Source organism: Molothrus ater, chromosome 12 (assembly GCF_012460135.2).
Source record: "Molothrus ater isolate BHLD 08-10-18 breed brown headed cowbird chromosome 12, BPBGC_Mater_1.1, whole genome shotgun sequence".
Lineage (NCBI taxonomy): Eukaryota > Metazoa > Chordata > Aves > Passeriformes > Icteridae > Molothrus > Molothrus ater.
Window position 1 is genome coordinate 16,403,658 of NC_050489.2, and position 25,473 is coordinate 16,429,130.

General features: G+C 38.2%; 2 protein-coding genes across 6 annotated transcripts; one reads left to right on the forward strand and one right to left on the reverse strand.

Moving 5' to 3' along the window:
* Positions 1-623: 623 nt before the first annotated feature.
* Positions 624-15,219, reverse strand: CMC2 (C-X9-C motif containing 2). Of its 4 annotated transcripts, XM_036390208.2 has the most exons (5): positions 15,143-15,199; positions 13,275-13,312; positions 8,959-9,095; positions 4,788-4,859; positions 624-2,867 (listed from the first exon to the last, which is right to left on the reverse strand). In XM_036390208.2, the coding sequence occupies exons 3-5, from the start codon at positions 9,037-9,039 to the stop codon at positions 2,793-2,795; spliced, it is 228 nt and encodes a 75-aa protein (XP_036246101.1). In that variant the 5' UTR covers positions 9,040-9,095; positions 13,275-13,312; positions 15,143-15,199; the 3' UTR covers positions 624-2,792. The 4 variants fall into 4 exon arrangements, with proteins under 4 accessions (XP_036246101.1, XP_036246100.1, XP_054372116.1 ...); XM_036390207.2 differs by lacking the exon at positions 13,275-13,312 and having other exon boundaries at positions 15,143-15,219; XM_054516141.1 differs by lacking the exons at positions 13,275-13,312; positions 15,143-15,199 and adding an exon at positions 13,431-13,448.
* CENPN (centromere protein N) lies at positions 14,846-23,938 on the forward strand. Of its 2 annotated transcripts, none has more exons than XM_036390204.1 (11): positions 14,846-14,965; positions 16,046-16,227; positions 17,396-17,441; positions 18,003-18,059; positions 18,490-18,566; positions 19,608-19,784; positions 20,478-20,579; positions 21,136-21,193; positions 21,590-21,702; positions 22,330-22,453; positions 22,773-23,938. In XM_036390204.1, exons 2-11 carry the CDS (start codon positions 16,057-16,059, stop codon positions 22,886-22,888), a joined length of 1,041 nt encoding a protein of 346 aa, XP_036246097.1. In that variant the 5' UTR covers positions 14,846-14,965; positions 16,046-16,056; the 3' UTR covers positions 22,889-23,938. The 2 variants fall into 2 exon arrangements, with proteins under 2 accessions (XP_036246097.1, XP_036246096.1); XM_036390203.1 differs by lacking the exon at positions 14,846-14,965 and adding an exon at positions 15,368-15,472.
* Positions 23,939-25,473: the final 1,535 nt, after the last annotated feature.

Genomic DNA, 25,473 nt, shown 5'->3' on the forward strand with positions numbered 1-25,473 from the left:
CTAAGAACGACACATCACCTGTATCAGCAACAAAGGACATAATTCCTGGAGGATGTTACTAACTAAAGTTTACAGGGAAAGACAAGTGGTACATTCATAATATATTAACACTCAGCACTGCAGCTTAACAGGAGACAAGCCCTGTTGTATAAAGAAATTAACACCAGAGCAAGAACTCACCCTGCTGTTCTTGCACTATGCTGCTGCTATTCAGCAGAATATTTTTCCTTTTACTAAAATATATATTTTTTTTTATTAAGGAAAACAGAATGTCATTTAGTTTTTCAGCAAGAGAAGGTACATTATGAATAGTGTTACCAGGTGTTTCTGGTAAAACTAGAGGGATTTTGCTGGACAGTTATAATTCCCTTTGCTCTGTCCTCCTCCTGTCCATGTATCCTAGACTTTTATGGCACTTCAATATGGAAAATCCTCATCGTTATGGCCAGAGCTGCTATTTCCCCATTGTTTCCCCCTTCTTCACTTTCCAACATGAAACACACATGAGCTTCTCACATGCAATTCAACACAAATTCCATGAAATTTCTCTCTCAAATACAATCTGTCAGAAAGAACAATGGGCAAAATGTTCCTATACACAAATGACATTGCAATAAAATGTCTTCAAAGTCTATAGAGAAAAGGTTTATTTCACCCAAGCTTGCTTTAGGAAAGAAGGAAAAAACACACATTTACTATTTCACCCTTACCCCTTTCTCTGTCAGATGAATCATCAGTATTTTTACACCAGTGTTTTTCAGCTTCAAGATCAAATTAGCAACATGAACTCTCTGTCAAACAAAAGGAACAAACCCCACAGGAATCAATGGGCACTCTCATATCACACCAGTGGGCAATTAGCAAAGAGAAACAGAAGGAAGACCATGATCAGACTTTCACTAGGTAAACAAAGCTGATCTGTAAAATAGATTTATAAATGAATGTAGTTAAAAGTATCAATAGGAATTTGTGTGCCATTTGGTCTTTCATTCACTAAGCACATTGATCTTTGCAAACATGATTCTGACTAATGAGCTGTGTTAAGTGGCTCTTGGTTTCTTATTTTGTTGCTTTGTGAAAGATTGGGACTCACAGAAGCTGATTAAAGAAACAAAAGCCTCAATGCTTCTGCACTCAGATATCAGCTTCTCAACATAATCTCCGGAACAATTCTCTATTTATTTATTTACTTAAAGGCTACAAATCCTATTTAAGAGCTTGCCTGAAGTAGGCTGTGTCATCTCAAATGGAAGAAGTACCATGGATGCAGAGTTCCCAGATAGGGGAGTTCACTTTAAAGTACTCTTTCCAAACACTCTGAAAAGTACCAATAATGGCTGCACCACTTCCAACCATTCACATACTGATTCAAACAGTGCATCATTTACTTGTTCTAAGAAACAAACAGCATGTCAAGATGCACAAACAATTGCTTCAGCTTTGCTTGGAGCTTTCACTGAAAACATTTGTGGTTTAATTTTACTGATTTTATTGGGTCCATCCAGGTATTGAAAAATAACTAAAATTATTCTATCTAATTCACCCTTCAAAAGAACTCACAAAATACCGTTTTCTTCCAAAAATAGGGGCATGTACCAATTTCAAGATTGAGTATCAACAATGGTTTTCACATCAAACCATGTAATTCACTGTAGAATAGGCACCTTTTTTTCCAAAAGTTTTCTGGATACTTTGTATATTTGGCTCAACGAAATTTATATTTTAAAAAAGTCTTTTGCTGCTAGGCAGAACAGAGGCATTCTTTAAAAGTAAGGTGAATCCAGCAGACACACAGAGAAGCAGCTCCATCAGTGGACAAACCACTGTATGTTTTGATATCAAATCTTCTGAATTCTGAGACTTGTTGTGGGTTTTCAGCAGTTTGATGGAAAATAAACACCTTTCATAGGCTAACAAGGCAACCTGGTCACACAATGCATATTGACTTGCCTGAGAAAGTTACACTTTTCTTCACTTCAGTGTCAGCTTTGCTTCAACCTCAATTGTCATAATGTGACTTTACTTTTGTACCAGAGAAAATGGAAGAACTTCAGCTTATATTTTTGGCAGCACTCCTCTTCAAAAATCACTCAGCACACATTGATTGTACTCAACAAAAATCAAGGGGAAGCATTGTAAATCCCTGGAAATGTTCCATTCTGAATTTCTAAAGCCACTTGTTTTGGGTATGATGAACAAATTGTCTTACAACAGTCTACACTGTACATATGGTTGGCAGGGAGGACTTGTAATCTTCTCAGCTGAAGACAATAGCTTCATCCTTTTAGCTCCAATAAAAATACTAGAACTCCAATTATTCCTTGATAGGAAATTCCCAATTTCAAGCCACATCTGTTTAAAATTTCTCTTTCCTAATCCATTTAAGAACTGTTATCACAACACTACAAAAAGTGATGGAAAAAGTAATTTAGTGTTTCGCAATGAAAAAGTCCCTACAAAATCTATGATATGAAAGAGAAACTGCTAAACACAAGGAGATAAATGCCACTCAGTACAAAGGGGGGAACACAGCTGAACACATAGTACCTCACACACACCAACTCCTCATTACTTAACAATCATAAAAGTGCCAGAACCAAGACTTGCCACCGTAGTTTTCTTTTAGAGGTCGAAAATTAAGTTAGGTTGTGAGTGATATATGTTTTTTCACACTGTTTGCCTTGCTGAGAATGAATATGTATTAGATGCATTTATTTTGTCACCATCTCAAAAACCACAGGCTGGACAAGTGAAATCCCTGTGGAGCTGCAGCTGTCCAGCCCCAGCAGCGCTCACTTCTCTGCAGCTCTCTGGGCATTTATTATCCTCTGTCGCTTCTCCCAGTTCCTGCGCCTGTTTTCTTCAAACTGGAAGACAGAGAAGGAAATTAATAGATCAGCTGTTATCATTAAACACATATGTCAAATTTAAAACTGTAGAAGCATTTTTTACCCAGGAACAGAAACAATACATTTGACTGATGTGTTAGAAATACAGCTCTTGTTAATATCTAGATATAGGTTCATTTTTATGTGAAATTAACATTTGTACTTTAAAATTAACATTTATTCCATTAAAATACAGGTTTCTAAGTTTGAGGTTATTAAGCTAAAGAGCATTAGAACATTCTAATAATGAATATTCAGTTAATCTTAAGGAGGAACTTAGGAGGAACTTAATTATACAGTGATCTAACGTACACAGCTACACTTCACACATGAACTAGGAAAAAAAAGTTGCACTGGTGCTATTCTAGAGCACAGGTCAGACTCTTTTCCTTTTGCCAAGATACTGATTAATGTGTATCTGCCTTCTGAAAAATTAATTTGTCATCACAGGCTTGGTCTATTTTTGATCTTGGTCATTAACTACAAGCACAGATAAAGCAGGATACCAAGATGAAAGGAACAAAGAGAAATTTGGATTGAATGAGGGTAAGGCATATGGGGATTTTTAATGGTTTAAACAAGAACCACAACAGAGGCAGGAGTCCAGTGTAAAATGCAATCGAGAAAGCCTTCACAGGTAAGACACATGGATAAGATCATCATGCTTTCAAGTACCCCCCTGCACTAGCAGAATCTTGAAGAGCCTTTCTTTCATTGCAAACAAAAAGGAAACATTTTCATGGCTCAAATAAATGAAAAATTAAAAATCAATGCATCATTTGATATGTATTTCATGAGAATAATTATTTTTGTCCTTAGGTTAGAGCATATATTTGTTCAATATTTTAATAATTGGTATCAAGAATAAAACCCAAGTAAGCCACAAATGTTCAATTCTTTATATAATGTAATAAACTACTAAAGAAATTTATTTTGAAAAGGATTTGCAGTTTTTCATCCATTATACTGATTGGTCTATAACTGAAATAATGACCCAAAACATTACTTAACATTTACAGAATGCTTAACTTTTTCCCTTGCCAATATTTAATTTTTCAATAACCCATCCATGTTTTTATGTAGAATGAGAACAATGGATCTTTAAAAACTACATCTTTACCTATTCAATATTGGTGAACAACCTTTCAGGGGCTTCCTAGTAATGGCATATCAATATAAGCACATTTTAAGAAGGCAGATAAATATAATCATCAAGAACTCCTTTAATGTAAAGGCTTCAGTGGAAGAAAAAATAAGAATAATGAGATTATGTGGAAAGAAACTTGTTAGTATGGTGAAATGTATGTAAAAATTAGAAAGTACATTTAAAAGGTGCGTGAAACTTTCATTTAGATGTTCTGTCATGTAGGTACAACTACCATAAATATAAAGAGCACTCTACTGAAAATGTTCCTATTAAAACAGTTAATCCACCTAAACTCTGTCTTCATTCCTTCATATCTGCAGATATTTTTATTTAGGGCCTAGCTCAGCAACTCATTAAGTAGTTTCAGTCAGTGTAACTCACTTCAGCTTTAAGTGTTATTTATGCAGAAGTGACCATTACTGCTTTATATGAAATTCTGCGCAAATATCACTACTAAAAAAAAATTAAGGAAAAAATCAGAAGCAATCTGTGAAGTGTCAGTTCCTATCTGCAGTATTTGTTTCATTAAAATGTGTTTGCCTATTTTTGTGTATCAAAAATACACCATGCCATTTGTTAATGCCAGATTTTATTTGACAAATTTATTTTTAAAAGTTTGGATTTGGTCTCAAGTGCCCACAGCAGAACATGCTTACATTCATTGATTCATACTACTTGGTAAAAAACAACTCTAGTTCTCTCCCATTTTTTATTAAGCATTTAACTCACAATATTTATAATTTATTGCTTACCTCTTTCTTTAAGCACTTCCTCATCTCACGGTCAATATCATTGCAGTGGCCAAAAAACTTCAAAACATTGTGCTGATGAGTTAAGGAAAAAAAAATTACAATTCAAAGGTTTCTTCCTCTGAAGCTCTATATTTATTTAAATTCATTTGCATTTTTCAACATATCCTGGTCTTTTCCTTTCCCTTTCTTGTGAAAAGTGGTGTTTGGTAACTTTTTTCCCAAGCAGGCAGAGGTTCAAGCTACTCCTGAAGTTCACCCTGAGCCACCCCTGCCTGGCTGAGAGTTGAAGGCACTCACCATGCATAACCAAAGGAGGACACCTAAGCTGAAGCTATTGTTTAAATGCAGAACGTACATTTTATTGATCTGGAAGTCAGTCTCACAACTCTCACTCACACTAGTTTAAATAACATACAAACAAGAACTATTCTGAACTCCAGGTTGTGATACAGAGGCAATGTCCTCCCTGCATTAGTTTTCAATATTTCTTTGTGACCTAGAGAGGCAAAGGACTCACTGCTCCATTATCCCAGCTGCATGAAGAATGTGCTGTTGGTCCAGAAGATGCAGGCACCAGGCTTAATTGACTGGAACATCAGAACCAGTATAAAAAAACCTCTCTGAATCTTGAGGTTAATAAATAAGATGCATTTACCATCTTTATGGCACAGCTCAATTGTGGGCCTTAAGCACATTTAAGTGTTCCTTATTTTCTAAAGAACTGCAGGCCTTGTCCTCATGAAGGCTCTCCACAGCTAACATGATGGTATTCACCATAAAAATCTGTCCTTAGCCAGGATTTCTTAGAGCAATTCCATTTTCCTGGGCATTAAAGCACCCTCAGAATGCATGGCTGTAGAAGGACTGCCTTTTCAGGGCCATGCTTGTGCCATGTTACAGAATCTCAGGGCACAACCTGGCAGCAGAGCATCCAAGTGATTTAGAAGACCTGAAGGAGGGGGCTTTTAGTAGATATTTGTAGCTACACAATGAAAGGAGACAACTCAGCCGATCTTACAGACAACTCATGAATTTAAACAAAAAAACCCAAGAAGAACAAAATAGATACAAATGAAGTCCCTTCCACATTTCAGAGGAAATCCTGTGTGCATTTCCACAGCTGACCAGCAGCTGGATGGATTCATACAAGTCATCCAAGAACACCATTAAGGATTCAAACTATGAACAAGATCTCATCCAACAGAACACAACTGAAGTAGGAGTGGGTTAATAAAGTTTATGACAAACACTTTACTACAGCAGTGCTATAATTAGCTTGTTTATACCTCTGTGATTTATAAGGGCATCAGATGACTGAAGCAGTTGCATGGAACAAGTTGTCACTTTACTGCACACCAATCTTGCTTTTACAACATTTTCATTCCAGGTAATACAGATTAAATTTTGTATTCTACTTGCATACCTGCATGTTCAATTTCAAGGTGAACACGCACATTTCAAGCTAACTCCACTCTGACTAGTGCATACAGTGGGTCTAATCTATGTTTATTCAGCCAGATTCCTAAAATGTCAACTTCTTGACTGAGATTATAAGGGAAACAAAGAATCAGTTTCTCAAAAATAGCTATTACACCAATTACAGTGATACAACTGCAAGACGATACACATTTCTTTGAGCTGCTACCTATAAAAATTCGTCTATTTATAGCACATACTTGGCACCAGAGGGGAGTTATTAAAAAAAGAAGTGACATCAAATAGGAATCCCATTAACCTCTCTTTGCTTGATACAAAACTTGATATACAGGGCAGGGTTCTAGATTAGGGATAAAGTAAATCAAATTGACTGTTGTGAAAATGGACACCCAATTAAAAAATAATGCTTTTCATCTCTCAGGAATGGCAATTTAAATTGCAGATTAAGGGTCTTAGGACATTTTGGCATTTTAAGAAAACAGCAAGTAGTCACCAATAACTCATTACTATCACTGACTTCAGATTTCAGTGAGTTCAATTTAGAAAGAATATTTCAGTACATTCCCATTGAATTTCAAATGAAAAAGTATTGCTCCCTTTCCACTGAGTGTGAAAAAGTCATCCTCACCCTTTCTGTTCTGAAACTGCCAGCACAAACATCCTCTCCCAGCTGAGCACAAGACTGACAAAAGTAATTCCTCTTCATGCAAAGATCAACTTCAAACAAAACCAAGAGAATATAATTCTGTGCATGACTATTATTGCTGCTCCCAGTGCCTTCATAAGTCAGATGGACAAGAGATTCCTTTGAATCACTTGCTGCCAAGGAGTTCAAGTGCACCCTTTAGCTCCAGTTTCAAGGCAGTCTAATAAGCTACATCACACAAGTCCATGATACTTCTATCTTCACATTCATTTAAAACAAAAAAAAAAACCCAAAACACAACCAAAAAGCCAGCCAACCATTCTCTACTTGCAAGCAGTAAATCAATACTGCTGCATTCCTCGTCAAAGCACAGAAAGCCCCCCTAGGTATGCAGGACAAATCTGAATGTATTTCCTTTCCTAATTGGATTTGTTTTCACAATTATGAAAAAGTAATTACAACAGTTTCACTTTATATTGCTTACATGCTGCCTGTTCTCCTAACTGATGGTCATTTGGCAATCCTTTTGATACCACAGTAGTTAATGTACATGCAGGCTTCTCACTAAATTCTAGCTACAGAACATTTACCTACATTATAACATTAAAGTTGTTGCAAAAAAAATCAACTAAAAAATGAAAGGAAAAAAGTTTCTACAGTCTCTCAAACTACCTAAAGCGTTTTTAGGCAAATTAAAATTTCTGAACTCAGAAGAAAAGTGTAATTCCTACATTCAGTTCAACTTTTAGTTTTAAAGCTTGGAGATGTTTTGTGCAGGAGCAGTGGAATGGGAAGTGCCACCTATGAGATGGTATCAATAGACTGCAGTGTGCTGATCTTTCAAGATACTGCACTCCAAGTGCCAACAAAACAAATTACATGTTGCTGAAGAAAACCAGAACAATATACTCCCTGCAAATGAGTTTTAGTATTAAAACTCTGCTCCCTTCACTGCTGTAATTTAAAAATCATAACAAAGTGTGGTGCTGAAAATGTTTTTTAATATGTTACTTTAGCTATATTAAAATCTTGCAAAAGTGTTGTTACCCATCTTTCAGATAAAACGTCTTCTCTCACATTTTGTGAATTATCAGCCTTGCTTCTCATCCTGCAATGGCTTTTGAAAAGAAAAATTCACAATTGTCTTCAAAACAATAAAGTTAACACTTGTATTGTCTTAGAATCCAACTGCATTAGAAAAAAGTATCAATGTCACAACTAACCATGGAGGTGAAAATATTGTAGATTGCATGTACTGGTGTAAATCAAGAGCTTTCACACCCATAGTGAATATTTAAACATATTTTTATCTCAGTAAAAACAACGAAATGTAACTTTTTTATGCACTAATACCGTGAGATTATCTCTGCAGAACATCTATTTAGAATGTACTGGGAAAATAATTAACAACATTGCAAGGATGCTGCAGAAAGCTTTCAATGCAGAGGCCAAATCTTCTACATCTAGGAGATGCGGACAAAGCAAATTTATAAAAAGGCTTTTAAACAAGTGAGATGAGGATTCCATAATCTTGAAGCAATAAAGAGCCTGGAGAAGCCTGAAGACAACGTAGCATTTCACATCCTTGAGTGGGTGCCTAATAAGAAGATGGAAGTCAAGGAGAAATTCCCAATTAGCTCTCCAAGCACTGAACATCAGGCATGTGGCTGTTGGGATCCCCAACATCAACACATCTGCTTCTAACCACACTGAAGCATCTGCCCCAGGGACAGCTGGAAGATGGAAATGTTGTGAGCATACAAAAAGAGGGCATTTGAAGCTGATTTTATTATTGTTTTTAAGGGGTTCACAGTACTAAGAGATACAGAAGTCATTCCAGTTCTTAAAATAGGTCCCTAAGTGTTAAGCTGTAGCACAGAAAGCTTTAAGGTATGTTGTATTTCCTAAGTAAATCACTGGCATGATTTTACATACAGTCATCAGAGAGTGAAAACACACCAGCTGTATTTCATGGCTGTTCTGCCTAGAGGAGGGTTTTCCCTCCATGATCATATAATATCACCACTAATTTATCTGACACGCATTTCCCCAACCCACCCACTCTTTTCTCTGCTCAACACTTCTTACCTCCTTGTGACACTTCTTGAGCAGACTGATAATTAGGTTACACTCTTCAGTGTGCAGATGAGGAGACAGGTCTGGATGCATCTTTAGTTAGGGATGATTTTAGTAGCACAGGGACAGGAATCTGAGAAAATTTCCACCTGCCAACATTAAAATAGTGTCACTAGCAAGTCTGATTTAACACCTAAGATATTATCACTGTGTTATTTTATCAATATTTGAGATCAAAATGCAGTTAATCATATAATTTATATTAAATGGTTACAGTCATTAAACCCAGCACATGTCTATCTTCTACACAACCCAAATGTTAACAGTCAGCTAGAAGTTTATAATCTTGGCTATCACAGACAAACACAAAACTAAGATTTTAATTTTCAGGGACTCTCTAGCAGCATTAATCTTTCTTGAACTCCAGATTATCTTTTCACCTTCCTACTTCAATTTTCTGTTTTCTTACTTTAAAAAGTTAAGTGTATGTGATTTTCTTTCTACCTTTTACAAAGATTACAACAGGAAGCACAAAGCACTCTGAGAACTGGCGTCTTTTTTAGCTATCTACACACTTTAAAAAAATCCTAATCCAGACATTGGTGATGCTTTAAAAACCAATACTTAATCACTTCATCAACACAGTATTGTTGTTGTTTTTTAATCACTAAGAATTGAAATGTCCCTTCTTGCAACTCCATGTTGTTGCCTCTTGCTTTTTCACCGTGCTCCTTTAAAAGCAATGGGATTGCTCTCCTACATGAATCCCCCACTCCATCACACAGTGGAAGGAAGCATTTAGGTTTCCCTCATGTTTTTTCCCTGAAACATTAAAGGGGGACACCCTTTCCTGCAGGGTTCTGTGGGGAGGGAGCAAGTTCTTTAGTTGAAATGGATTGAAAGCATCATATGACAGTGGCTGAAGGAAGATGACATCTTTGTTCAGGAAGATCATCACAAAGGGGAGGAGAAAAGTCCAGTTCATACCAGGACAAATGGGCTCATCTTGGTAAAATTTTATTTTTATGGCCCATACTGCCACTGAATTGGAGAGATGTTTGTTTGTTTGCTAAGTATTTTGTCACTTCCCCTTCTCCCAAAGGGATCACCTTTCCAGTTGCAATACACCAGACAAACACCACTACCACTTGCAGTAAGCAGCCATCACTGTCTTAACACTCCTGCTAGACAGACTGGACAAATACAAGTAGCCAATGGTCAGATTTTGCTATTGCAAAATCCCAAAATTCAGCTGCAGGGCTGACAGTTCTAATCTCCACTGCTATTCCTAGAATGCTCAAGGAATATGTTCAGCTTAAAATATATATATGTACACTCATATACCCAGTACTTCCCATTATGTGTTCAGCTTAACAAGAGTTAGATTCCCACAAGCAAACTGAATTTTAAAAATCCAAACATTTAAAAGCCACTTGAGAACCATGAGAATATGTTCCACGTAGTGTTGTAGTGATTTCTTCCAAAAACCTTCCCCATGCTATCTGGAAGTCTAATATTACACTACACTTACTCTTAGCACAGAAGTTGTTGGAAACTGTACAAGTTGCTTAAGCATTCTTTCCAACAAATTAACAAATGAACCTTTAGAAATAGGACAGCAGGAGCATGACTGTAACAGTAAAGTGATTTAGAACCCTTCTGTGTTATTGCCACCAGCTTTTGATAGCATGCAACACACAGTCACTATGTTTTAAATTTATCAGTAGAGGTTTTTTGATAGCTCTGGCGTTAGCATTCCCCTGAGAGGGTGACCAGCTCAATGATTATTAAAGCTCTTCATCATTCAGCTCTGCCTGTGCCTCCTAAAACTGTCATCTGAGCTGGCAGTGTCAGGAGAAAGCCAAAGCAGTGTCCTAATGAAACTGGGAATGCACATCAACACAGGCCAGCAAGTCAAATGGAGCATTTCAAGGGAAGAGTCATTATTTCTAAACCAAGAACAGTAATCACTGCCATTGTTGGCAAAAGTATTCTCAGACAGTGGATGAAAGACACCAATGCCACCACCAGAGGTGCTGGTGGACTATTTTAGTGAAAAGCCTTCTTAGAACTCCAAGGGATTTTCCAATGGCCCCTCTTGTGGAACAGATGCCACAAAACAAAGGTCTAAACCAGTTCACAGACCAGTACTTCTGAAATTTTCAAATAACATTCCATATTAGAATGTTTCAAGTTCTAGCACTCAGTTCTTGCAGGATGTGCTGGACTAAGTAACAAAACATCTTTCTGAGCTTCCCTGGAGGCTTTAAGCACTTCTGAAGTTAGGTCAGAGCACTGCTCCCAGTGCTCAATATTAAACTGATGTTCAGAAATGTCAGATTAGACAGTGGTCTATAAATGAGCAGGGAAGGCTGAAATCTTTTTGCTGGAGGGGAATGACTCTGACAAACAAAAGATTTTCAAGAGAAACAACAATTTGTGTGAAGAAAGAACATTGGTTTCCTTAGCTTCTTTTTAGTAACATTCTAATGAAAAATAAGAATTGCAAGATGCCATCTTAGCAGAATCTAGCTCCAAATGGACAGAATTTTATACAGGTAACTCAAAGGGAATTGATACATAAAAGAATACTGGGAAAACAAAACAGAACAAAAAAAATCACAGGAAAAAATAGTGAATAAGCAATATAAATTGCTCTGAGGAAACTACTAACAGAAACGTGGGGTAAAGAATGCCAAGGTAAACACACAATTTCAGCAGAAGAAATACTGGAAGTGAAGTAAAAGAACAATATTTAGAAAATACAGGAATCGCTTTAGAACTGCAAAATGCTAAGTAAATCTTAATATCTGAAGTGACTATTTGGAAAGAAGTAAAGAAATTATCTCTTTACATAATGGCACTGATACATTTCACTGTTTTGCACAGAAATGTTCTGCCCTTTAATATGTTTGATAAGAGATTCAGTGCAATTTTTTATTTCTTGATAAAAATTACATTACATAGGTATCTCAATAATTTGGTTGAAATACCTTAAAAATAAACATTTCTATAAATTGTTAGTCTCTGAACATAGAAGACATGGATGAAGATAATTAATCTTTCAACTTCCTAAACCAGTTTCTAGATCTTTATTATTCTCCTGGGAAAAAATAATTAAGAAATTGTTTCATTCCAGTATCATATCCTGCCTGGTTTCTCCTTAAGTAGAGAAAATATAGGATATTCTAGCTGTATTGTTTCCATCATAAACCAGATTTTTTCAAAAGCCTAAAGCTGAAAATTCTCTGATAATGATACTGAACTTCCAATACTAGAATTTCTGTTTAGAAAAATAATGAGATCATTCCTTGTAAGCAATCTTGGGAGACTGAGCATCTCAAATTTTCTAAAAGCAATCAACAATAAATTATCGAGATGTCATAATCATCCCTCATCTGAAAATTGATCTATACATGTGTTCAATACATTAAATATTTCCTATTAATTGCAAAAGGAACCTACATGTACTACAGAATTCAAATAAAACTGCAGACACCCAGGAAGGAGGCAGAAACCAAAGGCTGACCCAAAAAAGGAGGGAAAAACACTGTGGGCATTTCATGTTTGACACCAAAATTTAGGATAAAATGCTCATTTCTCTCCACATGCCAATTTTTCCTCCTGACTTCCTCACACTTCCTGTGTGGAGAAATAAAGGGTTCAGTACATTCCCACTTCTTCCCAAAATCAACTATGAGGTCAGCATGTCAGGAATCCAGGGAAGTTCCTTTCTTTTCTCAGAAACTCCCATAAATATGAACTAACCAGCTCCCTGATGCAGCAGGAAAACTGAATTAGGTTCCTTTAGTTTTGCTGCTTAGCCCAGTGCTGAATCTTTCCATGCTTGAGGGGCAGCAGTGAAGGGAAGGTTTAGATCTAGGCAATTGTTTCAATAAGATGCTTTTTGCATATTTAATTAAAACATGTTAGAAGACTATTTTTTAAACCGAGTTTTACTATTTTTCCATTTGAAAAGAACACAAATCACATTTTTTTTCAACTTTCTAAGATCATCGGTAAAAAAAACCCCAAACCACATAAATTCTCACACTGTTCAGAAAAACGACCTCTTAAAGCAAAATGCAAATCCTTGTTTAGCAACCCTGATGATGAAAAATGACGCCTGAGCACCTACGTTGCTAATGATGCTCTTGACCAGGAACGCAGAACACAAACATTTGCAGCCAGAGCTCAAACAACGCCCACAGGGCGGCAGCAGCAGCGTGCAAAGCACAGCAGGGACGGGAACAAACCCTCCACTCCACTCTCCACGTTTAACATTTCTTTCTGCGGTTAATCTCACGTCTAACTTGATTAATACAAACCACTTGGAGTTTCGCGTTCTCGGTTACGCAGTATTATTCTGTTTGGAAAAAAAAAATATTTACAATCTCAACGACTTTTTGTTTACTCAAATCAGGTTTTCTCTAAGATTTTTAGCATAAAAAATTCAGCTCCGCAACTAACAGGCTGGTGTTTACCTCGAGGTATCATTCGTGACACTTCAGCAGAAATCTTGCATTCCTACACAGAGAATTTTGACAAAAGCTCTGAATACTCAGAGATCGGTGAAATGAGAAATCACAGTTGACACACACCATTTCAAAACCCAAGGGAACTCAAAACTCAGCACTTTGTTTCTACCTTTCAGTAATACCATTAACATCCTCCAGACCAGGATATTCAAGTGTCACTCTATGCTGCTGTCCTTTAGGTTATGATTAGGCACATTGAGAATGACCCCAAACTTTCCAGCATCTTCAAGAAATTTAAAAATCCACTTTAATAAACCAAGCTTAGCTAAATCTTACAGAAGTTACTCATGACCTCTTGAATTTCAGTCTCTAAAACCATGCACTGGTTTTTCATCATTACTTATTAAAATGAGGGAAAATAATTTACAAACATGTCTATGAAGACTAGAAAGGAAACAGAAAAGGGGTCAGTTATGTCTACTTTGAGATCTTTTTAATTATGTAGAATGCATTCACTTTCCCTGAACCTAAAGAATAATATATTTTTAATGCTGATAAATAAGATTCGTATTGATTTTATTTTTACCTGACTGTTTTCTGCCAACAATTCAACCTCCCTCACAGCAGCAGAATAAACTCACCTACTTTTAGTACCTGATGAAACTACACCATACCTGATTTCATACTTAGCAAAATAAAGGAGGTGTTAATCCTAAGGAACAGAGCAGGTGGAACACCCAACTTGAATACTAATTTCTACAATTTTATTTAAGGTTGAATAGGTGATTGAGTAAAGCACAAGAAGTTATTTTCACTTCCTGGCAATTATTTAAGGTCGTATTCATACAAGAAACATCAGCAGAGTTTTGGTACAAATTATTGCAGAATATGCAGTTAAGAATGACAAGATCCAGACAGCATAAAACAAAGCACTGTCCAGTGGCAGGGGGTTGGAACAAGATCATCTTTGAGGTCCCTTCCAACCCAACTCACTCTAAAATTACATAAGGACAAGGGGCTGTCACCAAATTCCTGTTTTGCCAGCTGCTCTCGTACCTCAGCTGCATCCACCAGACCAAGCTTCATTCCATCTCATCTCCATTTTATTAATTTCCCAAAGAAGAATTCTACGAACCTGTCAAAATCTTGTAGCTTACTGTAAAACAGCTTTTCCCCTTCAGAGAGAAAGGGAGCAAGAGGATCCATTTCCATGTTGGAAATGACAGGCTCCGACCCCTCTAGCAAACCGATCCCGTGACCAAAGGCAGGCAGCACTCGCAGAAAGTAAACAGTGCTCGGCTTCTGCCATGGGCTGCGAGGGGCTGGCAGCTGCTGGAACCACCTTAATGCAGGGGGTCCCACGGAAGCAGCTCCGCAGCTCCTCACTGCTCCCGGGAGGCCTCACGGAAGCGACGGGACACACAGACACACACAGACACACAGAGGAGAAGCAGTTTACGGCAGCCACAGCGGAGAGACCCCAGAGACCCCTCAGAGCTGCCCTTCCAAAGCCCTCCGAGAGCTCTGGAGGACGTTACGCGGTGAGCGGAGGGTCCCAGAAGGCGGACCCGAGCTCGGCTCGGCACGGCCCCCCCCCCCCCAAAGCCAGGCGGTTGGAACAGAATACGGCAGGAGGGGGGAGGGTTTCCCTTTACACCCTCTTTTCCCTGGATTTTTCCCTTTCCCGCTGGCTCTGCCCAAGGCCGCCCCTCACTCACCCCAGTGCGGGGCGGACGGAGAGAATCGACCGGCCCCGGCCGGAAGCCGCCTCCGAGCGGAGAGCGCGCCGGCGCCGGAGGGGTCGCGGGGCTGCGGGCGGGGAGCCCTGTGATTGGATGGACGGGGCACGGCGCGGGGTCTGATTGGTCGGTTCGAAAGGTGGGCGCGGGAGCGGCGTGAGGCGGCCGGGCCGGGCCGGGGCAGATCCGGTCCGCTCGGTTGGTTACGGGTTCTGCGCGCCCGTGGCCGCCGTCCGAGGGCCCCGGACACTCATCGGACCGGACAGACAGCAGCAACAACAGCCCTCTGCTCGCACCAGGCCTCGGTCGGTAAGGGAGACTTCTAAGCGCGTGACTTGGCTTGTTCAGCTTGAAGAGCAGGAGACTGAGGGGGGAACTCACGGCAATGTACCGACTTTCTCCTGAGGCGAGGAGAGGGGCAGGCAGTGATCTCTGACCACCAGTGACAGGAATGACATGAAGCTGTCTCAGAGGTTTAGACTGGATATCAGGAAAAGGTTTTTCATCCAGTGGGGAGGTGGCACTGCCACAGGCTCCCCAGGGCAGTGGTCACAGCGCCAAACTTGACAGCTCAAGAAGTGTTTGGACGAACCGCTTGGACTCCTGGTGGAATTCCTGGGGTGTCCTGCACAGGGCTGGGAGTTGGACTTTGATCCTTCTGCATCCTTTCCAACTCAGGATATTCTATAGTTCAGTGTCTGTGTAAGTTATTGTATGTATTTTAACTTGCCACTGTCTAAGTCTGTAGTATGATGCCCTTAGGACTGCCATCAATGTCAACCAGTTGTGCCAAGGTGCAGCTCTCTACAACTTTGAAGGCAGCAAGTTCCCTGAGCCTGCCTGTGGCTTGGTCTTACTTTCTTTAACCTTTCGGCTTTCCAGGTGGTTCCATCATGGATGAAACTGTGGCTGAATACATCCGAAGAACTGTGCTAAAAATCCCAAGGGATGAAATCAAGATGATGCTGCAGAAATGGGGCTTTCTCTCTGAGGCACAGCTGCAGACTCTGAATTTCCACCAGATAAAGGACAACATTTCTCAAGAAGTTGTTCAACTCTGTGAGGTAAAGCTAAATGCTCTCCTTCAAAAAATGTCATTGACATATAGGATGCATGAGAAGCATCATGAAAAGAAACTGAAACATTAATCTTTTGCCACAACACAGCCTCAAATGGCACTTTGTAGTTTGGAAAATGTAAAGCTGAGCTTGTAACACCATTGGTTTTGTCTGATCTATAGGAGTGTAGAACAGCCCTATACTAAGTATGCAAATACATGGTTTTAGCTCTAAGTTACATATGGTAGATAAAATATCTACATATGGTAGATAAAATGTTAAACCTTTAAAAAGCGGGTGTTTTTCTAAATTGTAAAATAAAGGCATTGATTGAGATTTAGACTCATCACAAAGTCCTGATTTAAAGCTATTTAGTATGAGTAATGGTAGCACTAGTTTATATCTTTTAGACTTTCAATTTTTTTTTAACTTTCCTTGGCCAGAATTACTTCCATGCAGCATGCTGTAAGCAAAAAAAATATATGATCTAACTCTGATGTTAGTGTACCAGGAGTCTTTATATGTACCAGAAGTCTTTAATATCACAACCCAGGTAAATGCAGTTATTACTGCTACATCTTGAATTCTATAGCTTTTGGTATGATTCCCTTGAATTTCATATTCAAAAATTGCTTACTTGGAGTGTAGATCAAACAACAGGAAAGAAACTCTTAAGTTATTCTGATAAAATGGCAAATGCCATATGTTAAAATAGCATTTTTTTTTCTGAAATACTTGTATCTGTGACAAATTGTGTCATGCAGTTTCTTAAAAATCCTTTCATGCTGTAGAGCATAAATAATCAATAGCCAGTAGGTTAAAACTCCTGACACTTTTAGTAGGTTAAAACTCCTGACAGTCTTCCTACCAGTCACTGTTGCATTGTCATAAATATCCATTAATTTTCTTTCTAATTGCTTGTTCATCGCACTGTAAGGATTACATTCCTCTTGCTGCCTCTGGAGAGGAACATTTAAACCTTGCTGAAATAGTTTTCATTATTGATTTCTCAAAACTTGGGACCAGGTGTGGTGCCTTTGATGGGAGTGTGTGTGCTGTGGGCTTCGGTGCAATGTCCTTTGAACTACCAATACTGAGATTGTTTTTCACTTGATAAACAGTGTGATCTGCCTTTCTGGACCTGTAGTTCATCATGCACTCTTGTTCTTTCTAGGAAAATTCTGCAGACATAAAGCAAGCAGCAGTTCTAGACATAATTTGTAAGTAAAAAGTGAATTAAAATTACATTTGTTTTTTCTGAGTAAGTTGGTAATACCCTTAATTACATAGAGATGACCCTTGTGGGGTGCAGATGCATTTGAGGTAAGCACATCACATCACATTTTAGATGAATCTTATTGGATGTGGCCTCTTTTACAAAAAGCTCAAGATCAGCAAAAGTCTATAACTCCTAACTCCAATATCAATTCACAACTTGTTTAGACAACAGTTTAAATCTCAAGGTTTTTTTCTAACAGTCTACAGGTCTTACCTTGAGCAGTTTAGGTAAAATCTCCCTTAAACATTGAACCCCAGGGATGCCCTTTATTAACCACTCAACAAATTAGAAAAGAACTTTACATCTCTTTAATTAACAAAAATCTATTTTGCTTTTATGATTGCTATAAGTGGTAGTTTAAGAATGTTAATACATTATATTGCATTATCAGAAGTCATATTTTTTAAAGTAACCTGTCTATAAAAGTATTGTAAAATTCTTTGTTCCTTTAATTCCTGTTTGATAATACATTATGTTATTGAGCAATGCCTATTTTTCCTAGACAACCACATCTACCAAAACAAAAGAATGTGGAGTGTTTACCAGATGAAAAGATCAGGTAAAATGTCTTTCCTTGCTGTAATCCCACAATTCTCAGCAACTTAGTGCTGTGCTGCCTCATATCCTGCATTTTAACCACTGTCCTACATTTTCATGTAGCTTCATTTGGATTTTTTCTGTAGAGAGATTTTTAATATTTTACTGCAGCCTAGTATGTATTTTTCAATGGAGATTACATTTAATGTTTTTAGAATACTTTCCATTAACTTCTCAAGCAATTATCATACATTAGAAATTACTATTTAAATATTAATCTTTTCTCTGTATAACAATAATACGAGTCAGAATTAAAATACAGTTTTTTGTATAAGGTTATGCAACTTTATTTTTTCCTGCCTAATTTTGTTTCAGCAAAACTAAAAACATCTGTAAACTACTTGTAAACACAAATCTTATTTCTGGTTGGGTTTTTTTGTCTCATGTAACAGGAGAGGAATTGGAATATTTTGATATAACAGATTTCAAAAAAAAGTTTAAAAGAAGACTTCGGTCAGCCTTGAAAAATGTAAGAATAAATCCATTCTAAATTTGCTTCATGGCTCTGGTGTCAATATGTTGTTTTTATAACTGTTCCTCACAGTTTGAGTCAAGAATTAAATGGAATTATTCATTTAGGAATGATAGGAACTGCATGTGAAATAGGAAAAATGTATTGCATATCTGATTTAGCGACTTCACAATTGTGCTGGAAGGAAAGAAAATGCAAGTTTGTGTTAAAATGTGACTAGTTTCAAGAAGGGCAGCATGTTGGTGGTTTTTTATCAAATCTTTGCCCAGTTTGCAGGAGCCTTTAGTTGCTTCAGCTCACCAGCTTCATTTGGCAAGGGAATAGAAAATGCCTCTGGCTGATCACCTTTGTCACTCCATGACACCCAGTGGGCTCCCACTCACAACAGGAGAGGCAACAAATCGAAATCACACTCACAGCCAGTCAGCTGCAGTTCACATCGCTCTTAGAGTAAAGTTTTGCAATATTTTGGGGGTTTTGTTGTTCAGGTTTTTTTTTTAAGTCAACTTACTTGAGTCAAGGTAAAAAGAAGTAAACAAGGAGCAAATCAACAAGAATAGAAAAGGGAATGTTTAGACTTTTGATTGTGTAATCTTGAGCAGTGTTAAATCTTAAATTCAGGTCTAAAATGACAAGTTGATCAAAAGTTTAGTTTCTCCAAAAATTGATGTATCAGAATTATTGCCACTAGCCCTCCTTCTAAACAGACATCTTTGTGTTGTTTTCCCAAAAGAGAGATCAGTGCTTTTGTAACAAGCAATTTTCTATTTTCAACCTTCAGAAAAAAATGTATATTGACAGGAAGAAAAACAATATTAGAATTTGAAAGGTAATTCTTCTTTTTATCCCATTTGTGAGTTGTTTTTCTGTGGAAATTTTATTTAAATACAATCCTTATGCCATTTAGTGGTTTTTTTCTTATTCAAGCAGTGGTACTAAATTATGCTTGGCTCTTGTGAACAGAGGTGTTAAGAGATAAGAAGATGTTTATGGATACCCAAATGTGTTGGTAAATCAAAACTTTCCTATTTCTATCAGGTCACCATCACCTTTAAGGAGTATGAGGACAATGCAATCTGGATCCGAGTTGCCTGGGGAACACCACATAAGAAACCAAACCAGTACAAACCCAGCTATGTTGTGTACCATTCACAGACTCCCTATGTCTTCATTTCTTCCTCAGTGCTGAAGAGCACCTTGCCTCTGCTGTGTCAGGTACAGATTAAAACTGCTCAGGCTGGCTTCCCCACAGTCATGTAGAGCTATAATTGGGTTAGCTTTTAAGAGGATTGGTAAAGACACCTCACTTAACATAATTTGCTAAACTCCATTTTTTTTTTTCTCCTTAGCTCATGATAAAAATGAGGCAAAACCCAAATCTTTGGATTGTTGCATTGTGAATAAATTCAGTTTGTTGGGATTCTTACTGCTCCTGAATTTAATTTCTTAACTAACTCTTGGGCAGTATTCCATTAAATTGTCTCACAGAAGTGAAGAATATTAGATCAACACTGTTAACTTCAAGAACTAAGCATATGAGCTCATCAGGGAATCATTTCTGTGTACTTGTGATGACCAGCTTTGGTAGTATTTTTCCTCTATTTAGAAATTTCCTCAAATTTCTGTAGTAGTAATTCAAATATCTTATGATTCTGTTTGTTTATTTTTCAACTGATAAGACTATGGGACTTAGCTTGTTAGTACTGTGAATGCTTTTAAATATTAACCTCAGCTGTGTAACAATCTCTGCAACGTTTTTTCAGATATGAAAATCCTTGTTAAAGGGCAGTTGCTTACCTTGGAACAAAAGCATCACAATGTCTAGAGATGCTATATTTTTTTTTTACATATTATAAACACAGTGATGATGAAGTCTGATATTAAAACAATTTTAATTTTTATTTAAAGGCCCTGATTGTTGCTTCCAATTACCATGACATCCGTGACATGGAGCTTCGAAGTCATTCTTTAAACTCCCTTAAAGATATTGTGTTTAAAAGATATAGCCAGGTGAGCCACTTCACAAGTAAATCCTAAGATAAGTCTTGCTTTTTGTTTCAGGCCTAGTTCTCACCCCTTAGCAAGGGGGAAAATTCACCTTTCCCAGAGACCATCAAGTTAAAATAATATTGAACTACTGAGGTCGACAGCCTTTCATGAAGGTAACATTGCAGTGGGGATGTAATTATTTAGTGTCCCATATACTCTTTATTATTGTAATTCCTGATGGCTAAACTCAGATTAAAAATTACATGAACAATTCAGTCCTAAGCTTTTTTAGCATCCTTTCATTAGGCTTCCTAGAGCCAGGAATTGAAGGCTGTTGGAATGGGTGCTTAGTCTGCTCATCCATGCAAAACTTGTAAATAGGGAAATGTTCACAAATATCCTAAGACAGGCTTTTTTCTTTCAAAATTAGGTTGGCTTCCAGACTTCTAGTAATGGTCAAAATTTGGAAGATCATTCTTCCAGAATGAGAAATAAAAGGAACTATATTAAAGTTCTTTTCAGCTAGAGGTTCTAAAATAATAATAATAATTTTTCCTCTCTCTCTCTCTCCATTTAGAACTTCCAAACTTGCACTCCAAAACCTCTGCAAGGAGGGAACGTAGAACCAGAAATTGGTATGTATAATTGAAATGTAAAGGCAGTTTAAATGTCATTCCTGCTAGCTTGTGAAATGAGATTGATAAAAGGAAATGTACATTATGTTATCCATCCCTGGTGCCTTTATACTGGCTGGCACTGGGAGAGGTCAGTATTTCCCATGAGTGGTACTGGACATGGAAACCAAATCCACTCAATGCCCAGTATCTCACATTAGCTTGTGTTTTTCTCTTGGTAAGAACTGAAAATATAAATGATAGAGACAGCTACCTTATCCAAAAAAAGAGTGCAACGAATTCATTAAAACTATTATTTACAAATTTTCATTGGAATAATCTGATCAGAAAAACAGGATTGCAGCAGCTGACAACATTGTCTTTCTGTTTTCTTTTCCCTACTCTCTTCCCCTGCAGCAGATATAAGGATAGTTGAAGAAAACAGAAGTGAGAAAGAAAGAATCCACAGACTGAACCAGGAAGTTTTTGGTAGTGGTCCCCAACCAAAACTCGAATTTGCACAATACAGGGTAGGAAAAGCAACCAACTTGATTTGGGGTTTTCTAATTTTAATGTAGCAGTAGTTAGATTAAATTTCAAACTTAAGAAATACTATGGAGTTTTTTACTTTTTACTATGGAGTTTTTTAAACTTTAAGGAGGACATTTTAAAATAAATCAGTTAAAAGTTTCTGTAAGAAACAGGTTGAAATTTGATCAGAGTTTTAGATTGTGTTTCAGTCTTTCAGCCCTGTGAACTCAGCATTTTGCCCTGTTTTTGTAACAAAAGTAGACTTAGACTAGCAATGTGTTGGAGCATGAGAAATAAGGGTTATTTTAAGTACATACAAAACTTATGCTATGTATGACACCATAATTGACTCCTCAGTGATGCACAGGTTTTATTGCATGAACAGATAAACTGAAAATTCTAAGAAATACTTAATGTTTTACAGTATTGCTGAACAAGCTGCCTCTTGCTTTCAGAAAACTCTGCCACATGGTGGCACCCTCAGATTTTACTACAACATTCCTCCAGCTGGAATCATGTTATCATTACAAATTGGAAACAGCCTTATTAAATGTTCAAATGTAATATGTAATAACATATAAATATATTTATTGCTTGTACTCACTGGTTAAATTTTGTGTTAACAGCTTGAGACGATGTTTAAAAGTGATCCTAAAATGGATGTTTTGGATAAAAAAGAGCCATTCAGATGTTTGGTCAAGTTTTCTAGTCCACATCTTTTAGAATCACTGAAATTCTTGGCACCAGCAGGTAAGTGTTCCAACTCTGTAAAATGGATGGAAATTCCAGAGTTTTAAATATTTTTGTCATTTTCCATTCTGCTTGTATCTCACATAAGGGAGCAACTTCAGAGCTGGTTTAGAAAGAGAAACGTAGAATAAAAATGTTACCACTTTAAAAACTTATCTCTAAACAATTTATTCTTAAAATTACTGGTTTGTGTATGGATACTCAAGCTGTGGTTTTAGTTTTAGTGGTTTTGTTTTGTGTTTGAGTTTTATTAACAGTTATTAAAGGTAAGTAGTGGTTGAGTACAGCTGCAATTATCTGTGTCTCTCTCTCTCCCCAGGTATGGCTGATGCACCACTCTCACCACTCCTTACATGCATACCACATAAAGCTAGGAATTATTTTAAAATTAGAGAAAAAAAAGGTTTATATCCAGAAAGTTTTGTAAGCCCTTAATTTAAAATTGATTAATAGAGAAATATGCAACTCATTTATTACTGGAATTAATCTAAATCATCATAAGGTTTAAAAAAAAAAAGTTATTCTTAATACCCCAAAGTTTTTTCCATATTATGGCTCTGCTTGAATTATTTTTCCACAGCTGTCTTTAACAGAAGTTACCCTTAACTAATAAAAGCTAGTTGCAAAGTTTAAACAGAGGTGATAGTTATTTTAAATTTACATGTGACGACTGCTCTTAACTGTATTTTGATAGTATTTGTGAAGTTAATAAAGACACAATAATAGCTGTAGATGGCTACAATATTCCAGGTGGCCTTTCATATTTTGGACAGAGCACCTGCCCTGTTTGTGACATGGGAACAGTCCCTTTCAGATGGGTGGGGCTCCCTGCCTGCAGCTCAGACATGTTTTTCTCTAAGTAGAAAAATTGTCTTCTAAGACTATTTCAGGGCATGGGGGAGAATGGACTTTGGGAATGAAGCTTCCATCCAGCTTTAGGAGGGATTCATTAATTCACCTTCCAAAGTCTTTCTCACCAAGGGCAACAGCCACTAAGAAATACTTGAAAATCTGCCTGTTGCTATTAATGTCTTAGAAAATTTTGTCTCAGAAGAATGCAATGGAAGAGGCAATATTTTCTTTTGAGGAAGTTACATCTTTTAGAATATCTCAGTGGTTGATCCTTCTCAAGTCCTTGCCCACTGCCACTGGATTTTTGCTTGGGAACAAAGTTTATGGAATTGAGATGGCAACAGTCACTAATGCAAACAGCTTTGCAATGAAATTCTTTAGAGCTGCTAAACATTGGCAATTATATAGATATTTCCTGCTTTGTTTTTTGAGATTGATTTGATCTGGAGATTCATTTAAAATATATAAGTTTTTACTTTTAATTCTGTTATCTGAATTGTTTTGTGTGTACTTGGCGAATGTAGAATTCCCATATACTTTCAATATCTCAGTGTACAGAAGCAGCCATATTTCCAGAGGTTGTATGGGCATGTTTTTTTTTTGAGACCGTAAATAAATGTGTAAATTAAGTCATCTCATGAAAGTTTGTTTGGCCTGACTTGAAAACATTACTTATATACAGATTTTTGGTATGGTTTTCAGCATCTCTATAACTCACACATGAAAATAGGTTTAGGACTATCTGCTAGTGGTATGGATTTTGGGAATTCCACCTGTGTGATTTAAATGTTGATTTGACAAAGTACTTAACATAATGTTAGGATTGTGGAAGAATTCCAAGTTTGGTGTGATAGACATTAAGAGCTGGCTCTTAACATATTCCACCATACCTCCAGGATTCAGATCCATTAAGATTCCAGCATATATTTCACTCTGTGCCACTTTTTCTTCATAATGCTCTCCCAAATAACCTAAATGCCTGAGAGGGCAGTGATTTACCATACAGGTGAAGTTCCCAAGTGCTCTAGAACACTGTGAGTACCTGGCCTCCTGCCTCTTGTTTCTGGGAAAGGCAGCCTCCATTCCCTTTTCAGTACCTCTGATTTTCAAAGATGTTTTATCTCTAATTTCCTGTAAGCAGGGATATTCCAGGAACTACACAGCATTTCCAGGCAAGGAGGTGTGTATTTATTAATTTGTCAGGAAACATTTGCAGCTCTGGGGTTCCTTCTTGCTGAGCAGGTGTCCTCATGGAGGAGGTGAGGAGAAAGGGGAACGTGGAGACCAATCTTGTCTTCCCCATTCCAGTTGGTCTCTTCCAGCAGTTTGGAAGTTTGGGGTTGGACTAGATGATGTTTAAAGGTCCCTTTCAACCCAAACTATTCTGTGCTAACCCCAAGCAGCAGAATGCCTGCAGCTGAGGGCACAGGGGCTGCAGGAGGAACACAAATCCTGGGGCTACACCTATGGTATAGCTCTTACCCAAAGACTGGTGTGCATCTTTACCCTTAACTTGACCAGCTAAAGGAGAAAAACCTCTGTGTGTTGTGTTGGTGATTCCAATATCCGGAAATCATAGAATATTCTCAGTTGGAAAGGGACCGACAAGGCTTCTCAAGTCCAGCTCCTGGCCCTGACCGGACACCCCAACAATCCCACCGTGTGACTGAGAGTGTTCTCCAGATGCTCGTGGAGCTGTGACTGCCCGGGGCAGTCTGTTCTGATGACCGTGCTCTGGATGAAGAACTTTTCCTAATCCCCAGCCCCAGCCCTCCCGCCGGAGCTTCGGCCGTTCCCTCGTGTCCCGGCCCTGACCAGCGGAGACATCGGTGCCTCCTCTCCACTTCCCGGTGCAGCACAAGCACTGCAGCCCCTGCGCCGTGCCCCTCAGGTGCGGAGCCACCTGAGCTGTGTGCACCGGGCCGGGGGGCCGTGCCCAGGCTGCCCCTCACCGTTTGCCCCGCGTGTCCCGGTGCGCCGTGTGCGCGCTTTGTGCCGCGGGAGCGCGCACGGGCCCGGGCCCAGCCGCACCGCTCGCAGCCGCCGCCGCGGGGCGCTGACGGCCGGGGGCGGGGCCGCGCCACGTGCCTCATGAATATTCAGCAGCGCCGCCGCCGATTGGCCACTGCCCCCGGAAGCGGAGCGGGGGCCGAGCAGCTGACAGCAAC